Genomic DNA, 19,248 nt, shown 5'->3' on the forward strand with positions numbered 1-19,248 from the left:
GGGAGATTCTTAAGCTATGTCCCTCTTCCAAACCTCTAATGCCGTACACGTGCCACACTCACTATCACAGGACCCCTCACCCTGAACAGTGGGTAATGTATGCATGATGAACTTGAAATTCACAGAGTTGGAAACGCAGTGAACAGTGACTGTATAAATGCCTTTGAATCTCAGTCTCACTGGGAAGTAAGACTGATGCCCAGTCCCCATGCGAATGCAGAGATCCATCCCTCCCTGATCACTGTGGGACTTCAGATGTTGACATTAGTGATCAATAAAGAAGGTTCTTAAGAGTGAAGAGTTTGAGATTACTCCTTTATTTACCAGAATACATCCAATTTACTTGATAGTAACCAGATGCAGGTAGTCAATATATACAGTCTATATCCTTATCAAAATAGAAAACAAAATGAACAAAACAACAACAGATTAATAACAAATCTTCAAATGAATAGAAGGAAAACCAAATAACCAAATTAACAAAAACCGAAGCAAACTTTAAATAGAGGAATTGCGCTAAGCATTCGTTTGCTGCTCCTTTTGCAGAATAGACTTACAGCCTGTGGCTTGCCTTGGAGACATAGTAGACAAGCAGTTACTGATGGTAATAATATTTTCAAGAGAAGTGGAAGTAGGTCTGTTTTGTTGGAGTGGGAGTATTAAGGTAAAAGCCTACCAATACTGAGTATAAATGATATTACAGACTTTGTCTCAAAGACTTTCCAATATTGTGAACTGATCTCCATGAAACTCTTCTGGATGACCCATCAGGACAAGTACAAATTTACACGTGCACAGTCTTTCTGGATGACCAGCAGCTCTTGATTGATGTGCATCAACACTTCTCTGGGTCCCTCTAAAAGTGCACACTTGCTGGAGAGAGCTGGGGTGAAAGTACGGCCTATTCAATCCAAAGAAGTTAAACTAAAGGAGGAAAATGCAGTCCACAATTGCTATGGACATTACAGGTGAGATGCAATAGTGGTGTATTTGCTGTGCATACTTAGTTCTCCTCCTGTAGCTCTTCTCTCCAAGGGAGATCTTGTCCTGGTCTGTGTCATGTTCGAGTTTCTGCTGGAGAATTTCAGACCTAGCAGAGCAAGGGAATAAAGGTTTAGTGAGTGGTTGTCAATTCAGCTCTCCCTCTTACATCAGCTCTATTCAGTTGGACAATCAGCTGAGGTCAGTCCCTGCATTCCCAAGTGTCATAGAGTACCTGGGCTTGGATAAATATCTCAGCTTTTCAAACTGCTAGAATTTGAACTGTGGAATATGCACTGTACTGGAATTAAGAGAAAAATGAGCATATTTTGTCACTGGTCCAGGTTTATTATATTGAATAATAACATTGTAGCTGGGTCTGAATCTGAGTTCAAGAATGGCATGAGCAACCTAGAATACCATGTGGATTCCTTCTGGAGAACATGCACAGAATTGTGGTGAAAGTTCTGATTATGTTAGCACTGAAGGAACCTGCCTAGGTTCAATTTGTAACCACTGAATCTGCAAATACACAGAGAAGCCATCACACTTCAAATTCATGCTCACCGCACAGATCCTGTAATCACTGAGAATGTGCTCACAGCAAATCCTCACAGCATACACAAGGAACAGTAAAGTTTATTGTGATGGAGATACATAACAGCACCCCTGTAAGACTATGGTTATTGTAATGCAATTTGTGAGACAACAGAAGAGAAAATGACCTCAGATCTTATCAGAGAGTTAACAGGAAGAAAAAGTACAAAATACAAAGAAATCCTGAGGATTATACATATTGTGTCATGGACAAAATTCACATAAACTGTACCAGAACAAAACTCTGGCTAGTTCTTTAGGTGACTGATGGGGAAAACCTTGTCAGTGGTCAGCCATCCAAAAAGGATATTTATATAGAGACAGGAAATCCAATTGGCTTCTTCCAGTCTGTGTTTCTACCTGACCTCAAAAATATCAGAATGCTTCTACATTGTTCCACCCAAGCCACTTTCCTGGGTGATCAGTTCTTTCTGCTTCAGAATGTCCTGCATTCTTTCCTGTAATCCTTCCTTATCCTGGTCATCAGATGAGTGTACTGTCAATGGAAGCATGCATGCATGTGTGCACACACAAACAGACACACAGACACACAGACACACTAATACAAACTCGTAAACACACAAGCCATTTGTGCTTACACAATATAAACATAGTACATTGCAGTGTTTACTTTCCCTTTCAATGCTTAATACAATGATTCCCCAGGATACTCTGGAGGCATAAAAACAAATGTTGAGTGGGATATGTACATAGTGGTCATAGCCTACAGAAAGCTCAGTCAGTGATGTGTTGTCCTCCAATAAGCCGACATAGAATCAGTGTTCTTTCCCTATTACCAATCTGGCTTAGCAAGTTCCCAAGCCTGAGTAGAGCAGTATTGTTTCCCAGCAAATGATCATATGTTGGTGGTGGACTAGACTCCTCTTCTTGTTCACTGTTTCAGACTGTCCCCATAGTGTGCAGCTTCTTCTAATAGGAGCTGTCTTTACCATACCCTGTGTGACTTCATGCCCAAAGCTATGACCCCAGATCTTAGGAAATCTCCATAACCAGGATCCATATGAACAATTTTTCTACCTATAATGTGATTGTGTCACAGATATTTGGAGTAAATAAATAAATGCTTACATGGATTATCTCACACTGAGTCATAACCCATTGAAGGGCTCCAACCTCTCATACAGTTTCCCTCCTTGGACCACTACAACCCAGATGTGCTCTAGTTGCTCTAGTTAGACACCTATTCTTTTCTCTGGGATCTCTGGGTCAACTAACACTTCTGTTCCACTTAAAGAACATGGCTTCTCACAGGCCTTTCTGATCGTCCACTAACAGACCCATCTGAATTTCATCATTTCTCCTGACTCCATTGAGGCTGAAATTAACTGAGAGAAAATGATGTTGATTGACAGCACTTGCAGAATGCTACACAGATAACATAGGGGAGTGCTTTAGATTATCTGTGCACCTAAAGGGGCTCCTGAAACTGCCCTGTTCTTGCACCACAGCATAGCTATGGGACTTTTGCTGGATGACGATACAACTCCAAGCAATTCAAATTCTCAATGAATAAAATCCAAGCCAAATTCCCAGGGGAAGCTGTAGTGTGCCAAGATAGCTGGAAAGAAGTGGTAGCAGGCAATGTGGAAAGCAACCTTGGAGAAGACACAGTGAGTGACACAACATTCCAGTGGGCTTTCACCATTCACAAAGAACAGAGAAGGATCATAAATCAATGGATTTTATAAAGAAGCCCCCTTACCTCCATGTAATCTATTCCTTTGATGTGATCCAAAGGATTTCAATGCAGATCAGTCATTTTTCCCTAATCACTTGAAAATCTAACTTTACAAGTGTTTTGGGTTCTTTTGCTGTACAGAGCTAGGTGGAGATTCCAAGTGATTGGGGTTCTATATTTGATATTCATGGAGGCAAAGTGAACACTTAGATTCTTTTTCTCATGAAACAGGGTAATAGAGACTCAGCTGTGCAATTATGCACAGGGAAACACACACACACACACACACACACACACACACACACAAAGAACCCATACAAGAAGAACTTGAAAAATCATCCAGAATTAAACCCACAACATGAGCATAAAGATGCTGAGCCACAGCTGGTACACACACACACACACACACACACACACACACACACACACACACACTCACACACACACACAAAAGAACCCATACTAGAAACACTTCAAAAATCATACAGAATTAAATCCACAACATGAGCATAAACATGCTGAGCTACAGCTGGTACACACACACAGGCACACACACACACAGAGTCACATATACACACACTCACTAACACACACTCACACACACACTCACACACACACACAAACACACACATACTCTATCACACACACATGCAGACACACACACAAACAAGCACAAACAGACACACACACACACAGACACACACACACAGACACACACACACACACACACACACACACACACACACACACACACACCAAAAATCGCAAGTCGGCAGAAAACAATGAAAATCCCATCATACTGGAGGAACAACATAATATAGACTATTCAAAGCAAGTATTTTAAGAGAGAATCACTACTCAGCCATTTTTCCTGAGAGGAACAAAAAGGCCTAGATAGCACTCTTCTTGATGAGAATGGGGGTAGATAACTCTGTTCTTGAAGTCTCAAATCTCTCATGCCAATTGTCAGGTTTTGAGAACACCTTTCCACATCCCTGCTTTTCCAAGCATCTACAGAGTATAAGGTCAAGATATGAACTCTCCAGCAACACTCAAACAAAACAGGACTGACATGCTGCTACTCATTCTCTGTCACGTACCCATGATTTAGGAAGCATGAAGAGATGGTCTTGATATACAGGGAAAATGGTGGAGAAAGAACGAATCCACCAAAAGATGACAATGACAACCATTTCTTTGGCATTTCCACCAGGCTCTCCTCCTTCTAAACTATTTAGTTCCTGGAATCTCACAGGACCCCTGCAAAGAAAATGGGCTCTGGGCTTTTGCTTCATCCCTCAAAGCCCTGCTCTAGTCTAAAGAGGGGCACCCACATAGCACCCTCCACACATATGGCATGTAGTGCTGTGATGTGTGATCAACCCATCTCCCTTAATAAACTGCAGATTCTCGAAGAGCAGGAGGATTTGCTTTCCAAACATGCAGTTTCTTGAAGATGGGCTATCTCCACAGAAAGCCTTGTAAACCATCACATAAATGAACACTTGGATGAGACCTAGGTCAGGACATAGATCCGTCAATAAACAGTTACATTGGTTGACTATGTTTATGGTAAGACATGAGGACAGCCTGACCCTGAGTCCTAACCCTACCTGCTGTTGCTTGGCACTGGGGTCACAGATGTTCATTCTGGCCTCTTCACAGAGCCTCTTTGCCTCCACAGAGGATGCTGGCAGTTCAGTCTGCTCCACCAGCAGTTTTCTCTTCTCATTCAGCAAAATCTGTATATTGTTCTTCAATTGAGTTTGTTCACGCAGGAGCTGGGAGTGCCTGATGCTGAAACACAAACAAAAAATGGTAAATCCCAGCCAGCTTCTATTTGCCTGTCACTCTTGCAAGTACAATCATCCCTTCAAGGGTCCTCATCCCCAGAAATCCCCAGACTAGAGCGACACTATACAAGTTAGCACCAATTAGAGGAGGTCAAATCCAGAGGACACATTCCCTGTGAATGAAAGTATTTCTGAAAATCCTGACACTAAGACGGTTTATATAAATCAAGGTAGAAGAAATGGTCCATAAGGGAGCTCATATGTCCATAGTATGCTGAAATCATCTGCAAGTAGAGGTCAAATCCCCTCTGAGGGAGGATAGACCACCCAATAACTATATAGTCTTTCCATGTGTTTCTCATGGATGACAGGTCTTTATATCTCCAGTTAGAGTCCTAGAGATTCAGAGTTGATTGATATTCCCATCATGGTGCAAACCTTTTCTATCTAGAGGATCCTTATTGGGGAAAATAACAATTGGAGGGTCTTCTACACCCTTCACATGTAGGACAACTGAGTCCAAGAGCTACAAATCTAAGACACTTGCCAGGAGGCAGGCTTCTTGTTAAGAGTCAGACACCATGGAACCAGAGCCCTGACTTTTGTTCAAAGTCATACAGGACAGAAGCATTCCCTGCCTAGTGCTGGGTTCTCATCTCTGTCAGCGACTCACCGGTAGGAACTGTTCACTTGTATGAGCTCCTTGTACCTCTCCATGGCATCACTTATTGAGTTGGTCATCATTTGCATAGCCATCATTCTCATCTCATGTTCGGATTGAAGTACTGGCAATTCGACATCCAGCCTGGGTTAGGTCATGGCCAAAGGAACAAATAATGTTTTGAACTCATGATTTCAGAATTAGGTGAAGTGTAAATAAAAAATATATAATAAAAAGTTCAAATTCAAGGAATGGTAGAAGGGAAGAAAGTGGCAAAATCAAAAACCAGACCAAAACCCAACAGTGAGACTCAATCCACAGAAAATATTTCCATGTAAATAAGCAAATTTTGTTTTGAAATAAGGACTCCTTGGAATCCTGGGGAGATATGGTTCTGCAAAGACTTACTATATAGGAGTGGGCAGAGCCTGAGACCTGCCTGTTTGGAGTAACAACTGTCAAGAATTTATTCCCACAGTGACCCTTTCTAGGTCACAATAAACCATCACTGGATAGTTAAAAAAATAAAAAACTAACGATCAAAGCAGGTAAAAAAAATTAGGTGAAATCAGACTGTTCTCTCAATTACTTAAACCCAGTATATAGCACATTCTTGCTCCTTTGAAGTAGTTGTACTGATTAAACTTATTATCCTGGGCACAGGAAAACAGAGCCACGGTACCAGTTGGAGGGACCTGACCTTCAAGAGCTGGCCAGGTGAGCATGATGGAATTGACTAGTTCAGGAAGAAGATTGCTCCAGTCTGTGCCACAGCTTTGGGCCCAGCGAAAGCTGTGATGACATTTCTCTTGTTTTGAAAGCAGGTATACTCAATCCTTGGTTTCTATCATTACATGAATTCTCAGAGGGCATAACTATGTTTGACAGGGAAGAGGATTTATAGCACTTCCTCCCCTCAGGAGAGTCCTGTGTGCCACCAAGGTATACAGAAGGAGCAAAGTGCTCTTTTGATCAGTGTGGGCCTCCACGTACTCATCACTATCATGACCTGCAAAGTGTTGATCAAACAAATCCTCAGACCCCATCAAAGGTCCCAGATGTCCTGATCCTGAGTAAAACACCACATATACTTCCACATACATACATACCAACCCATATCCAAACACATTTAGAATGCCAACTACATCCATGGAGGTGCCATAGAATCAGTGTATAATGAACAAAATCAGAGTAAAAGAGTGATGCCGTGCAGGCATTTCTTTCACTCCCACAGTTGCAGCAAGTGTGACCAGGTCCTTCTAGCTGCTGACAGAACCAATGCCTCTCCAACCACCTCAGGCTAAACTACAAAAAAGGTTAACCCTAAACACACACAGCACCTAGCTTATCTCACAAGATAATGCCTGCCAAGGCTCCTTAAAATCCAGCATGAGAGGTGAAACTCTCTCGTGCTATGAGGAAATCTCAGGTTAGCAGAAAGAAAGCACAAGAATGTGAACAGGTTACTGGGCATAATGACTACCTGTGGTCCCACTCATCATAGATATAAAGGTCCAGGATTTGATAAAGTTCATCCCTCTAAAATTGACACTTCTTGATTTCAAATTTGAGCTCCTCCAGTTCCTTTAGAAGCTCCTCTTGTTTACTGATGACACTTTGGGATGATGCCTTCCTATCAAAACCTGTAGATAGATAAACCCAAGTGAATTTGTATATTTGATGGACCACGGGCAGAAAAGATCCTTCTGAATCCCAAGAGGAGGTTGAGGAAGGGAAAATGGTAGAGACTGGGTGAATCCCTAAGAGAGCAGAAAAGCTTTCTTAAAGGTGGATTCTTAAGCTATGTCCCTCTTCCCAACCTCTAATGCCATACTCGTGCCACACTCACTATTACAGGACCCCTCACCCTGAAAAGTATAACCTGACTGATACATGAACATCTGGGACAATGTTATCTCATATCAGATGTGGTGCAGTTAATCCTGGAGTTCATAATGCTTAGCACCATCAAGCTCTAATCATCTGTGTTGCAGCCAAAAGTGTCTAAGAACTCAATTCAAGACTAGGGGTGCATCCTTCCTTGTTCTCGCCATCAGAGACTTATGTAACCTACAGTAATCTAGAGGATGAAATGCTTCAACTCCCAACCATGGATGGTCACATTGTTAATCTCACAGTGCCTCCTCCTGCCATTCATTGACACTCACATTTAAAAAGCTTCAAGAAAAGACACTGAAGGCACCACTTTCTGGCTTTCTCTCAAATTAAAGATTAGGAACTCCTGACTCTTGGTTTGCCTTTGAGAAATCCCAAGGCTCCTGCTTGTAAGGCCAGTCTTAGAAGGCACATCTCAAACCTACCTCCTTGAGGATATACCCCAACTCTGCCTAGGACTCACCAAGCCTTCCCCAGCATGATTTCCTCCTTCTTGTTTCACTAGAGAGGGGGTCAGCTTCCCTCTGACCTGGTGTGGTCTCTCCTTGATCTCCCTTTTCCTTCCAAAATAGCCTGAGCAGCTGGCGAAACATGCCTGCTTGTGAACCCAAAGGGAACTGAAGGAATATCTCAAAGGCAGTTGGTGTCACCACAACACTGGTGACATCACAGAAGATTCTAGGGATCTCTTAGATACAAAAGATTGTCCAGTGAAGGGCTTACTGATGATGTCAATGGAAAGTTCTATGGCCTACCTACTAACCAACTCTCTCCAAAGTGATGAATTTCTGTGGAGACCCATTCCTCCAGTCTCTCATGTGTCACTGGGAATACCATTTGGCAACCTCTATTTCAAAGCTAGATGTTTCTCTCTGCTTCATTAAAAGTCAACAATGCTTTTGCTGGGGAGAGTTGCTTACAACCCTCAATTGGAGAACAGATTTTTCTTAGCACCCAAATCTCTAGGGGCCAAGGGGGAGGCAGTTTTTTCTTAAAAGTAAATCTACTACCTGAGACAATGCATGTGATACACATATCGATTCCTAAGCTTTTCCCTTTTTCTGGAGGCCAATATGTTTCTTCTATACCTCTGAATATATAAAACCAAGAAATAGTTGATTAGTGTGCAGTCCTTGACAGCTGGCATTGTTTCCAATTACATAGCCATGTATTTCACAAAATCAATGGTATATAATCCTATTTTTTTGCAATAAAAACTCCTTTTTCTTGGGAACATAGGGACCAACTACAGGGCATATATAAAATAATAAATTTCTTTCCCTTTTATATATAAAGTAGGGCATCCTCCCTTTCTCAAATATAACAAGAAAATTAAATTGGACATCAGTGAGCAAATGTCAACTTGGAGCTTGTGTTACTACATTGTAACCACATAGCCATCACTTCTCCAATATCATTCTTCCTGAATAGGCAAGTCTAGGCATGAGAATATTGGGGGCTGCACCATGATCCTTTACTCCTACCAAACATAAGAATCAGGAGGATGGGAAGGGAGTGTAATGGCCTGAGTTCAGGTTGAACCTCAATTTTAATGGGTCCATAAGTTCAGGAGGGAGTCCATTTGGCATTGTGATATATGGATTCTGTATTCTTATCCTAGGTGTTATAATAATTCAACATGAATGTGTGCTATAATGCCACCCCACCTCACAGATGTAAGAGTGAAAATCATGTTTGACCTTTCTGGGAAGAGCTCTGCCTTTTCCTACCATCTACAGTTATACAACATCACTTTACAAAGCTCAGAAGAGAGGGGTGCAGATGTGCACCCCTTAGAAGTTGAGGATCTTTTCTTCTGATTAGGGCACTTGTTTTTCCTATGTAATTTTTCCCTTGCTCTTTTACTAATGGTGGCTGACTTCTTTCCTGGCCTGAGGTAAACTAGAGTCCAATCTTTTGGATTACTGAACCTTCTATTTTTGAGATGACAGGCCCACCAAGGGTCCTACTGCATACAGAATGTATGAATAATTCTCATGGGCTGGAGTAAGTTAAAAACGTCTGTGACAACAAAGAACTGATTAAGAAAACAAGAGACCAGCTGCTCGTCAAGATCACAGTTGTATGATAGTAAGAAAATGTGAATAGGCATCAGGTGAAAAGATAAATTAATTAGGAGGTCATAGACCTAGAAGGGTTATCCTTTGCTCTCAGTGGAGCTGCCATTCTTTCTGCCATTCCTCACCCTCTACCACAGGACCAGAGACTTCCCCAAACAACTGGCTGGCCTTGTCAAAGACCTGGCAGGGCTTCTCCCTGTAGAATAGGACACTTAGAGTCCTTGTGGACTCACCAAGAGGTCTCCTCCACACAGGTTCCTTGTTGTCAAAGGGAAATGTTCCTGCAGAATCCTGCCATGGCAGCAGGAATTTCAACCTGGCTGCTCTTGGTCCAGCTCACTGGGTGCAGGCTTGAGGCCCAGGGGTATCTGGGGAAAGAAGCAGCACGCACTACCTCACAGCTCTCTCTTTGTTGGATGCAACTGCTAGGACTGTGATGGGATTTTTGTTTCTTTGTGTGTTTATTAGAAATACCTACAAAGCTGATTAAAGTTGTAACATGCCTTCATACCCAGCGTGCAGAATGTTTTTAAATCATTGTTGTTCCTGTTTTATGTTTGGATTTTGTTTTTTAATCCCCTCACGAAATTTCCCTGTGCTTAGAATGTTAAGCATGTGCTTGGGAGGGATCGATTATTCAAGTTAGGCAAAGCTTTTGTTCTCACCATCCACTCCACAGATGATGCCATTTCTTACTTTCAAATAAGAAAACAGTCATAGAGAAGTAAATTAACCTATAAGCTATCACAGAAGAAACACATCATGATTGTGGAATGGCACCCCAGTATTTTGTATTTCCTAAGTTATTTTTATTTTAAACTTTTTTTCTTTTTCTTTTTTTTTCTTTTTTTTTTTTTCTTTTTTTTCCGAGCTGGGGACCGAACCCAGGGCCTTGCGCTCGCTAGGCAAGCAATCTACAGCTGAGCTAAATCCCCAACCCCTATTTTAAACTTTTTATTGGATTTTTTGGGTACATTTCATTTTTTTTAAATCCTTAAAGGTATCTTTTATTCCTCTCCTCCCATTTACAAGGTGGAATTTCACCTGTGATTGTTAGTACAGATAGTTTGGTCAATGGCTTAGATATCACCCTGGCCTAGTTTCCTTGGCATAAGCTGAGTTAGAAACAGGCTCAAAGATTCAGGACCAACAAATAATGAATTCCACTACATCTGGATACCTAGCCTCACACCCAGGAAGGGACTGGATTTCCATTCACTATGTAAAAAAAAGATGCAGTTCATTAACATGTAAAAATATTTCTCACGTATATTAAAGTGTTTACCATGGTCATAGAGTTTTTCAAATACCTGGCATTCATCTTTTTCCAAATCCTAAAATTTCTTTCTTATTCACATTTTCTTTTTTTGATTATTTCTTAGTATTATTATCATATTTTTAAATTTTATTTTTTTAATAGATATATACTTTTTATTTACATTTCAAACCTATTCCCTTTCCCAGCTTTTGGTCCATAAGCCACCCTGCCGTGCCCTCTCCCATATGTATGGTCCCCCAATCCAGGCCACTTAGAAACCCCTTCCTGGACATTCCCCTGCACTGAGTGTCCAACCTTGTTAAGAACAAGGGCTTCCACTTCCACAGGTGCCCCAACAAGGCTATTCTCTCCTACATATGCAGTTGGACCCCTGGGTCAGTCCATGTATAGTCTTTTGCTAGTGGTTTATTTGGTTGGCATAGAGTTCTTATGGGGTTGCAAGCCCTTCAGCTCTTTGAATCCTTCTTCTAATTCCCATAAAGGGCGTCCTGTTCTCAGTTCAGTAGTTTACTGCTAGCACTGACCTCTTTATTTGACATGCTCTGGATGTGTCTGGAGATATATATCCGGTCGCTTTCAGTAATCACTTTTTAGCTTCATCAATCTTACCTAGTTTTGGTGGCTGTATATATATGGGCCACATGTGTGGCAGACTCTGAATGGCTGTTCCTTCAGTCTCTGCTTTAGATTTGGCCTCCATATCCCCTCCTATGGATATTTTTGTTCCCCATTTTAAGAAGGAGTGGGAGTATCTGCACTTTGGTCATCCTTCTTCTTGAGTTTCCTGAGATCTGCAGATTGCATCTTGGGTAATTCGAGGTTTTGGTCAATATCCACTTATCAATGAGTGCATATTGTCAACGAGGGGTGCTGAGTACCTGGAAGAGAATGAGGGACAAGAGATGCGAAGAAGGACTCCAAGACAAGAGTCTGATCAAGGCGACAATTTTATTTTTCCCCAAGGCTGAATTTGTACCATAAAATGGGTAACAGAGAGAGGAGAGAAGTAAGAAACATTTATGCACGCCAAGGACACAATATTCATGTGGTCAGGGAATCCGCTGATGTTGACAGGTTTCAGAAAGGTCACAGGTTTGTCATATCTATTAGTCAGCAGGCTGTTGGTTTTTCAGAGAGGTTACAGGACATGACATTTGGTATCTTAACGTCACACATGATCATATGATTATTCATTTTGACCACCACATTTGTATTAGTCTTCTGCAGCTGGCTGGGGATTTTCCATGAACCCAGTCATACTTAATGCTAACCATAATAATAACATCAATAATGGAGGGCTTCAAGGCCATCGCTCCCAACAGCATACCAAGTGTGTTTTTCTGTGATTGGATTACCTCACTGTGGATGATATTTTCTAGTTCTTTCCATTTGCCTATTTATTGAACGTAGTCATTGTTTTTTTTTTTTTTTTTTTTATTAACTTGAGTATTTCTTATATACATTTCGAGTGTTATTCCCTTTCCCGGTTTCCGGGCAAACATCCCCCTCCCCCCTCCCCTTCCTTATGGGTGTTCCCCTCTCAACCCTCCCCCCATTGCCGCCCTCCCCCCATGGACTAGTTCACTGAGGGTTCAGTCTTAGCAGGACCCAGGTCTTCCCCTTCCACTGGTGCTCTTACTAGGATATTCATTGCTACCTATGGGGTCAGAGTCCAGGGTCAGTCCATGTATAGTCTTTAGGTAGTGGCTTAGTCCCTGGAAGCTCTGGTTGCTTGGCATTGTTGTACTTTTGGGGTCTCGAGCCCCTTCTAGCTCTTCCAGTTCTTTCTCTGATTCCTTCAATAGAGGACCTATTCTCAGTTCAGTGGTTTGCTGCTGGCATTCGCCTCTATATTTGCTGTATTCTGGCTGTGTCTCTCAGGAGCGATCTACATCCGGCTCCTGTCGGTCTGCACTTCTTTGCTTCATCCATCTTGTCTAATTGGGTGGCTGTATATGTATGGGCCACATGTGGGGCAGGCTCTGAATGGGTGTTCCTTCAGTCTCTGTTTTAATCTTTGCCTCTCCCTTCCCTGCCAAGGGTATTCTTTTTCCTCATTTAAAGAAGGAGTGAAGCATTCACATTTTGATCATCCGTCTTGAGTTTCGTTTGTTCTAGGCATCTAGGGTAATTCAAGCATTTGGGCTAATAGCCACTTATCAATGAGTGCATACCATGTATGTCTTTCTGTGAGTGGGTTAGCTCACTCAGGATGATATTTTCCAGTTCCAACCATTTGCCTACGAATTTCATAAACTCGTTGTTTTTGATAGCTGAGTAATATTCCATTGTGTAGATGTACCACATTTTCTATATCCATTCCTCTGTTGAAGGGCATCTGGGTTCTTTCCTTTTTCTGGCTATTATAAATAAGGCTGCGATGAACATAGTGGAGCACGTGTCTCTTTTATATGTTGAGGCATCTTTTGGGTATATGCCCAAGAGAGGTATAGCTGGATCGTCAGGCAGTTCAATGTCCAATTTTCTGAGGAACCTCCAAACTGATTTCCAGAATGGTTGTACCAGTCTGCAATCCCACCAAAAATGGAGGAGTGTTCCTCTTTCTCTGCATCCTCGCCAGCATCTGCTGTCACATGAGTTTTTGATCTTAGCCATTCTCACTGGTGTGAGGTGAAATCTCAGGGTTGTTTTGATTTGCATTTCCCTTATGACTAAAGATGTTGAACATTTCTTTAGGTGTTTCTCAGCCATTCGGCATTCCTCAGCTGTGAATTTTTGTTTAGCTCTGAACCTGCTGCAGGCTTTTGAGATGTCTCCATCCAGGCCCTCTTCTGGCAGTCCCTGTCATTGTATGTTGTCCCCAGCATTAGCCAGAGCAATCAGACAACAGGAGGAGGTCAAAGGGATACAGATTGGAAAGGAAGAAGTCAAAATATCACTATTGCAGAGGATAGGATAGTATACATGAGACACCCCAAAAGTTACACCAGAGAACTCCTAAGTCTGATAAACAACTTCAGCAAAGTGGCTGGGTATAAAATTAACTCAAACAAATCATTAGACTTCCTCTACACAAAAGATAAACAAGCTGAGAAAGAAATTAGGGAAATGACACCTTTCATAATAGTCTCAAATTATATAAAAATACCTCAGTGTGACTTTTATGAAGCAAGTGAAAGATCTGTGTGACAAGAACTTCCAGTATCTGAAGAAACAAATTGAAGGTCTCAGAAGATGGAAAGATCTCCCATGCCCATGGCTTGACAGGATGAAGATAGTAAAAATGGCCATTTTTCCAAAAGTGACCTACAGATTGAAAGCAAAATGCCAAATCAATTGTTCATAGGGTTAGAAGAAATAATTTGCAAATTCATTTGGAATAACAAGTAAGGCAGGACAGCTAAAACTATCCTCAACAATAGAAGACTTCCCTGGGAATCACCATCCATGAACTCAAGCAGTTTACAGAGCATTAGTGATAAAAACTGTATGGTATTGGTACAGAGACAGGAAGATAGACCAGTGGAATAGAACTGCAGACACAGAAATGAACCAGCACACCTATGGTCACTTGGTTTTCGACAAAGGAGACAAAACCATCCAGTAGAAAAAAGATAGCATTTTCAGCAAATGGTGCTGGTTCCACTGGAGGTCAGCATATGGAAGAGTACAAATCATCCCCTTCTTATTGCCCTGGACAAAGCTTAAGTCCAGGTGGATCAAGGACCTCTACATCAAACCAGATACACTCAATCTATAGAAGCAAAAGTGGGGAAGCATTTTGAACACAAGGACACTGGAAAATTTTCCTGAGCAAAACATGAATGGCTTATGCTCTACGATCAAGAGTAGTCAAATGGGACCTCATAAAAGTACAAAGCTTCTGTAAGGCAAAGGACACTGTGGTTAGGACAAAACACAAACCAGCAAATTGAGAAAAGACCTTTACCAATCCTACAACTGATCGAGGGTTAATATCCAAAATTTAGAAAGAACTCATGAAGTTGGACAGTTGGAATGTAGGGAGACTAATAACCCTATTAAAAATTGTGGTTCAGAGCTGAACAAAGAATTCACAGCTGAGGAATATGGAGTCGCTGAGAAGCACCAAAAGAAATGTTTAACATCTTTAGTTATAAGGGAAATGGAAATCAAAAAAACCCTGAAATTCCTCCTCACACCAGTCTGAATGGCTAAGATAAATCACTCAGGTGACAGAAGATACTTGTAGGGATTTGAGAAGGAGGAACACTCCTCCATTGTTGGTGAGATTGCAGACTGGTACAACCATTCTGGAGGTTCTTCAGAAAATTAGACATTGCACTAGCTGAGGCCCAGCTATACCTCTCTTGCACATATACCCAAAAGATGCTCCAACATACAACAACACACACCCTCCACTATGTTCATAGCAGCCTTATTAATAATAGTCATAAAATGAAAAGATCCCAGATGCCCTTCAACAGAGGAATGGAAACAGAAAGTGTGGTACATCTACACAATGGAGTACTACAGAGGTATCAAAAACAATGACTTCATGAATTTCATAGGCAAATAGAATGAACTAAAACATATCATCCTGAGTGAGTTAACCCAATCACAGAAACACACACATGGTATGCACTCATTGATAAGTGGATATTAACCCAAATGCTCGAATTCCCCAAGATTCACAGACCAAATGAAATTCAGGAAGGATGACCAAAATGCTGATTCTTGACTCCTTCCTTTAAAGGAGAAGTAGAATCACTATTGATGGGGTAGGGAGGCAAAGTTTAGAACAGAGCCTGGAGGAATGGCCATTCAGAGTCTACCCCACGAGTGGCCTATACACATACAGCCTTCAAACTAGATAAGGTGGATGAAGCTAAGAGGTGCAGGTTGACAGGAACTGGATATAGATGTCTCCTGAGAGGCACAGCCAGATCATGTCAAATACAGTGGCGAATGCTAGCAGCAAACCATTGAACTGAGAACTGGACCTCAGTTGGAGGAATTACAAAAAGATTGAAAGAGCTGAAGGGACTTGCAACCCCATAAGGACAACCATGCCTGCCAAGCAGAGTTCCCAGAGACTAAACCACTACCCAATCACTATACAGGGACTGAGGCATGGCTCCATCTGCATGTGTATCAGAGGATGGTCTTCTTGGGCACAAATGGAATGAGCAGCCCTTGGTCCTGCCTAGGCTGGGAAAGTGGCTGGATGGTGAAGGGAACACCTTTATAGAAGAGGGGGAGGTCGATGGTATTCAGACTTATTTCTGGAAAACAAGGAAGGAATAACATTTGACTTCGAAATGAAAAATATCCAATTAAAATTCAACAACAACAAAATGGTGTTTAGAGCTTCAAATAAAAAAAGCCACAATCAGGAAACAGAGAATTGTATGCCTCTAGTTTTCGTCAAATATGCTCAGGGCCCAGGTAGATTCTGGGCCCAGGCTGAACCAAGCAGGTTCCTGCCGCTGACTGCTCCTCTATTCCTGTTTCCAGAGGCATCATGCAGATTAATATGGGGCCAGAGATATGGGAAGAGCTGGTCAGAAGTGGCTTTCTTTCCTGTGGTCTCAGGATTATCTGCATTCCTGGGTGTTCAACACCCTCTGCCCCGGGATTTGGGTGCAGGATTTCTGATTGCTTTAAAATCCCTTATACCATGTTTATATGTCCTAGGATCTATTACAGAAAAATTAATGTTTATCCCATTAATTTGTTCAACTTGCTCATCCACAGAGTATAAGTTAGAGGTAACTATATATTTGACAGCAAGCATACACAGTGGGTACGATATGCATGATGAACTGGAAATTCACAGAGTTGGAAACACAGTGAACAGTGACTGTATAATTGCCTTTGAATCTCAGTAAGATTGATGCACAGTGCCCATGAGAATGCAGAGATCGATCCCTCCCTGATAGCTGTGGGACTTCAGATGTTGACATTAGTGATCAATAAAGAAGGTTCTTAAGAGTGAAGAGTTTGAGATTACTCCTTTATTGACCAGAATACATCCAATTTACTTGATAGTAACTAGATGCAGGTAGTCAATATATACAGTCTATATCCTTATCAAAATAGAAAACAAAATGAACAAAACAACAACAACACATAAATAACAAATCTTCAAATGAATAGAAGGAAAACCAAATAACCAAAATAATCAAAACTCAAGGAAATGTTAAATAGAGGAATTTCGCTAAGCATTCTTTTGCTGCTCCTTTTGCAGAATTGGCTTATAGCCTGTGGCTTGCCTTGGAGACATAGTAGACAAGCAGTTACTGATGGTAATAATATTTTCAAGAGTAGTGGAAGTAGGTCTGTTTTGTTGGAGTGGGGGTATTAAGGAAAAAGCCTACCAATACTGAGTATAAATGATATTACAGACTTTGTTTCATTGTCTGTCCAATGTTGTGAACTAATCTCCATGAAACTCTTCTGGATGACCCATCAGGACAAGTACAAATTTACACGTGCACAGTCTTTCTGGATGACCAGCAGCTCTTGATTGATGTGCATCAACACTTCTCTGAGTTCCTCCAAAAGTATACACTTGCTGGAGAGAGCTGAGGTGAAAGTAAGGCCTATTCAATCCAAAGAAGTTAAACTAAAGGAGGAAAATGCAGTCCACAATTGCTATGGACATTACAGATGAGATACAATAGTGGTGTATTTGCTGTGCACACTTAGTTCTCCTCCTGTAGATCTTCTCTCCAAGAGAGATCTTGTCCTGGTCTGTGTCATGTTCGAGTTTCTGCTGGAGAACTTCAGACCTAGCAGAGCAAGGGAATAAAGGTTTAGTGAGTGGTTGTCAATTCAGCTCTCCCTCTTACATCAGCTCTGTTCAGTTGGATAATCCAGCATGACCTGTCAGCTGAGGTCAGTCCCTGCATCCCCAAGTGTCATAGAGTACCTGGGCTTGGATTTATATCTCAGCTTTTCAAACTGCTAGAATTTGAACTGTGGAATATGCACTGTACTGGGGTTAAGAGAAAAATGAGCATATTTTGTCACTGGTCCAGGTTTATTATATTGAATAATAACATTGTAGCTGGGTCTGAATCTGAGTTCAAGAATGGTATGAGCAACCTAGAATACCATGTGGATTCCTTCTGGAGAACATGTCCAGATATGTGGTGAAAGTTCTGATTATGTTAGCACTGAAGGAACCTGCGTAGGTTCAATTTGTAACCACTGAATCTGCAAATACACAGAGAAGCCATCTCACTTCAAATCCATTCTCACTGAACAGATCCTGTAATCACTGAGAATGTGCTCACAGCAAATCCTCACAGCATACACAAGGAACAGTAAAGTTTATTGTGATGGAGATACGTAACAGCACCCCTGTAAGACTATGCTTATTGTAATGCAATTTGTGAGAAGACAGAAGAGAAAATGTTCTCAGATCTTATCAGAGAGTTAACAGGAAGAAAGAAGTACAAAATACAAAGAAATCCTGAGGATTATACATATCCTGTCATGGACAAGGTAGCTGGAAAGAAATGGTAGCAGGCAATGTGGAAAGCAACCTTGGAGAAGACACAGGGAGTGACACAACCTTCCAGTGGGCTTTCACCATTCACAAAGGACAGAGAAGGATCATAAATCAATGGATTTTATAAAGCAGCCCCCCTTACCTCCATGTACTCCATTCCTTTGATGTGCTCCAAAGGATTTTGATGCAGACCAGTCATTTTTCCCTAATCACTTGAAAATCTAACTTTACACGTGTTTTGGGTTCTTTTGCTGTACAGAGCTAGGTGGAGATTCCAAGTGATTGGGGTGCTATATTTGATATTCATGGAGGCAAAGTGAACTCTTAGATTCTTTTTCTCATGAAACAGGGCAATACAGACTCACCTGTGCAATTATGCACAGGGAAACACACACACACACACACATACATACACACACACACACACACACACACACACACACACACACACACACAAAAGAACCCACACTAGAAACACTTGGAAAATCATCCAGAATTAAACCCACAACATGAGCATAAACATGCTGAGCCACAGCTGGTACACACATACACACATACACACACTCACACACACATACACCCACTCACACACACATACTCTATCACACACCCATACAGACACACACACAAACAAGCACAAACAGACACACACACACACACACACACACACACACACACACACACACACACCCCAAAAATCGCAAGTCGGCAGAAAACAATGAAAATCCCATCATACTGGAGGAACAACATAATATAGACTATTCAAAGCAGGTATTTTAAGAGAGAATCACTACTCAGCCAT

General features: G+C 41.5%; 1 protein-coding gene across 2 annotated transcripts in view; it reads right to left on the minus strand.

Moving 5' to 3' along the window:
- Positions 1–16,922: 16,922 nt before the first annotated feature.
- LOC148003373 (disks large homolog 5-like) overlaps positions 16,923–19,248 on the minus strand; it is an 83,522-nt gene continuing 81,196 nt past the window's right edge. For both annotated transcript variants that reach the window (XM_087568517.1, XM_087568518.1), the window contains exon 5: positions 16,923–17,721. In XM_087568517.1, the coding sequence (XP_087424643.1) occupies positions 17,716–17,721 (6 nt within the window). In that variant the 3' untranslated portion in view covers positions 16,923–17,715. The remainder of the gene's footprint in view (positions 17,722–19,248) is intronic.

Source organism: Rattus norvegicus, chromosome 9 (assembly GCF_021556685.1).
Source record: "Rattus norvegicus strain SHRSP/BbbUtx chromosome 9, alternate assembly SHRSP_T2T, whole genome shotgun sequence".
In the NCBI taxonomy this organism is placed as follows: domain Eukaryota; kingdom Metazoa; phylum Chordata; class Mammalia; order Rodentia; family Muridae; genus Rattus; species Rattus norvegicus.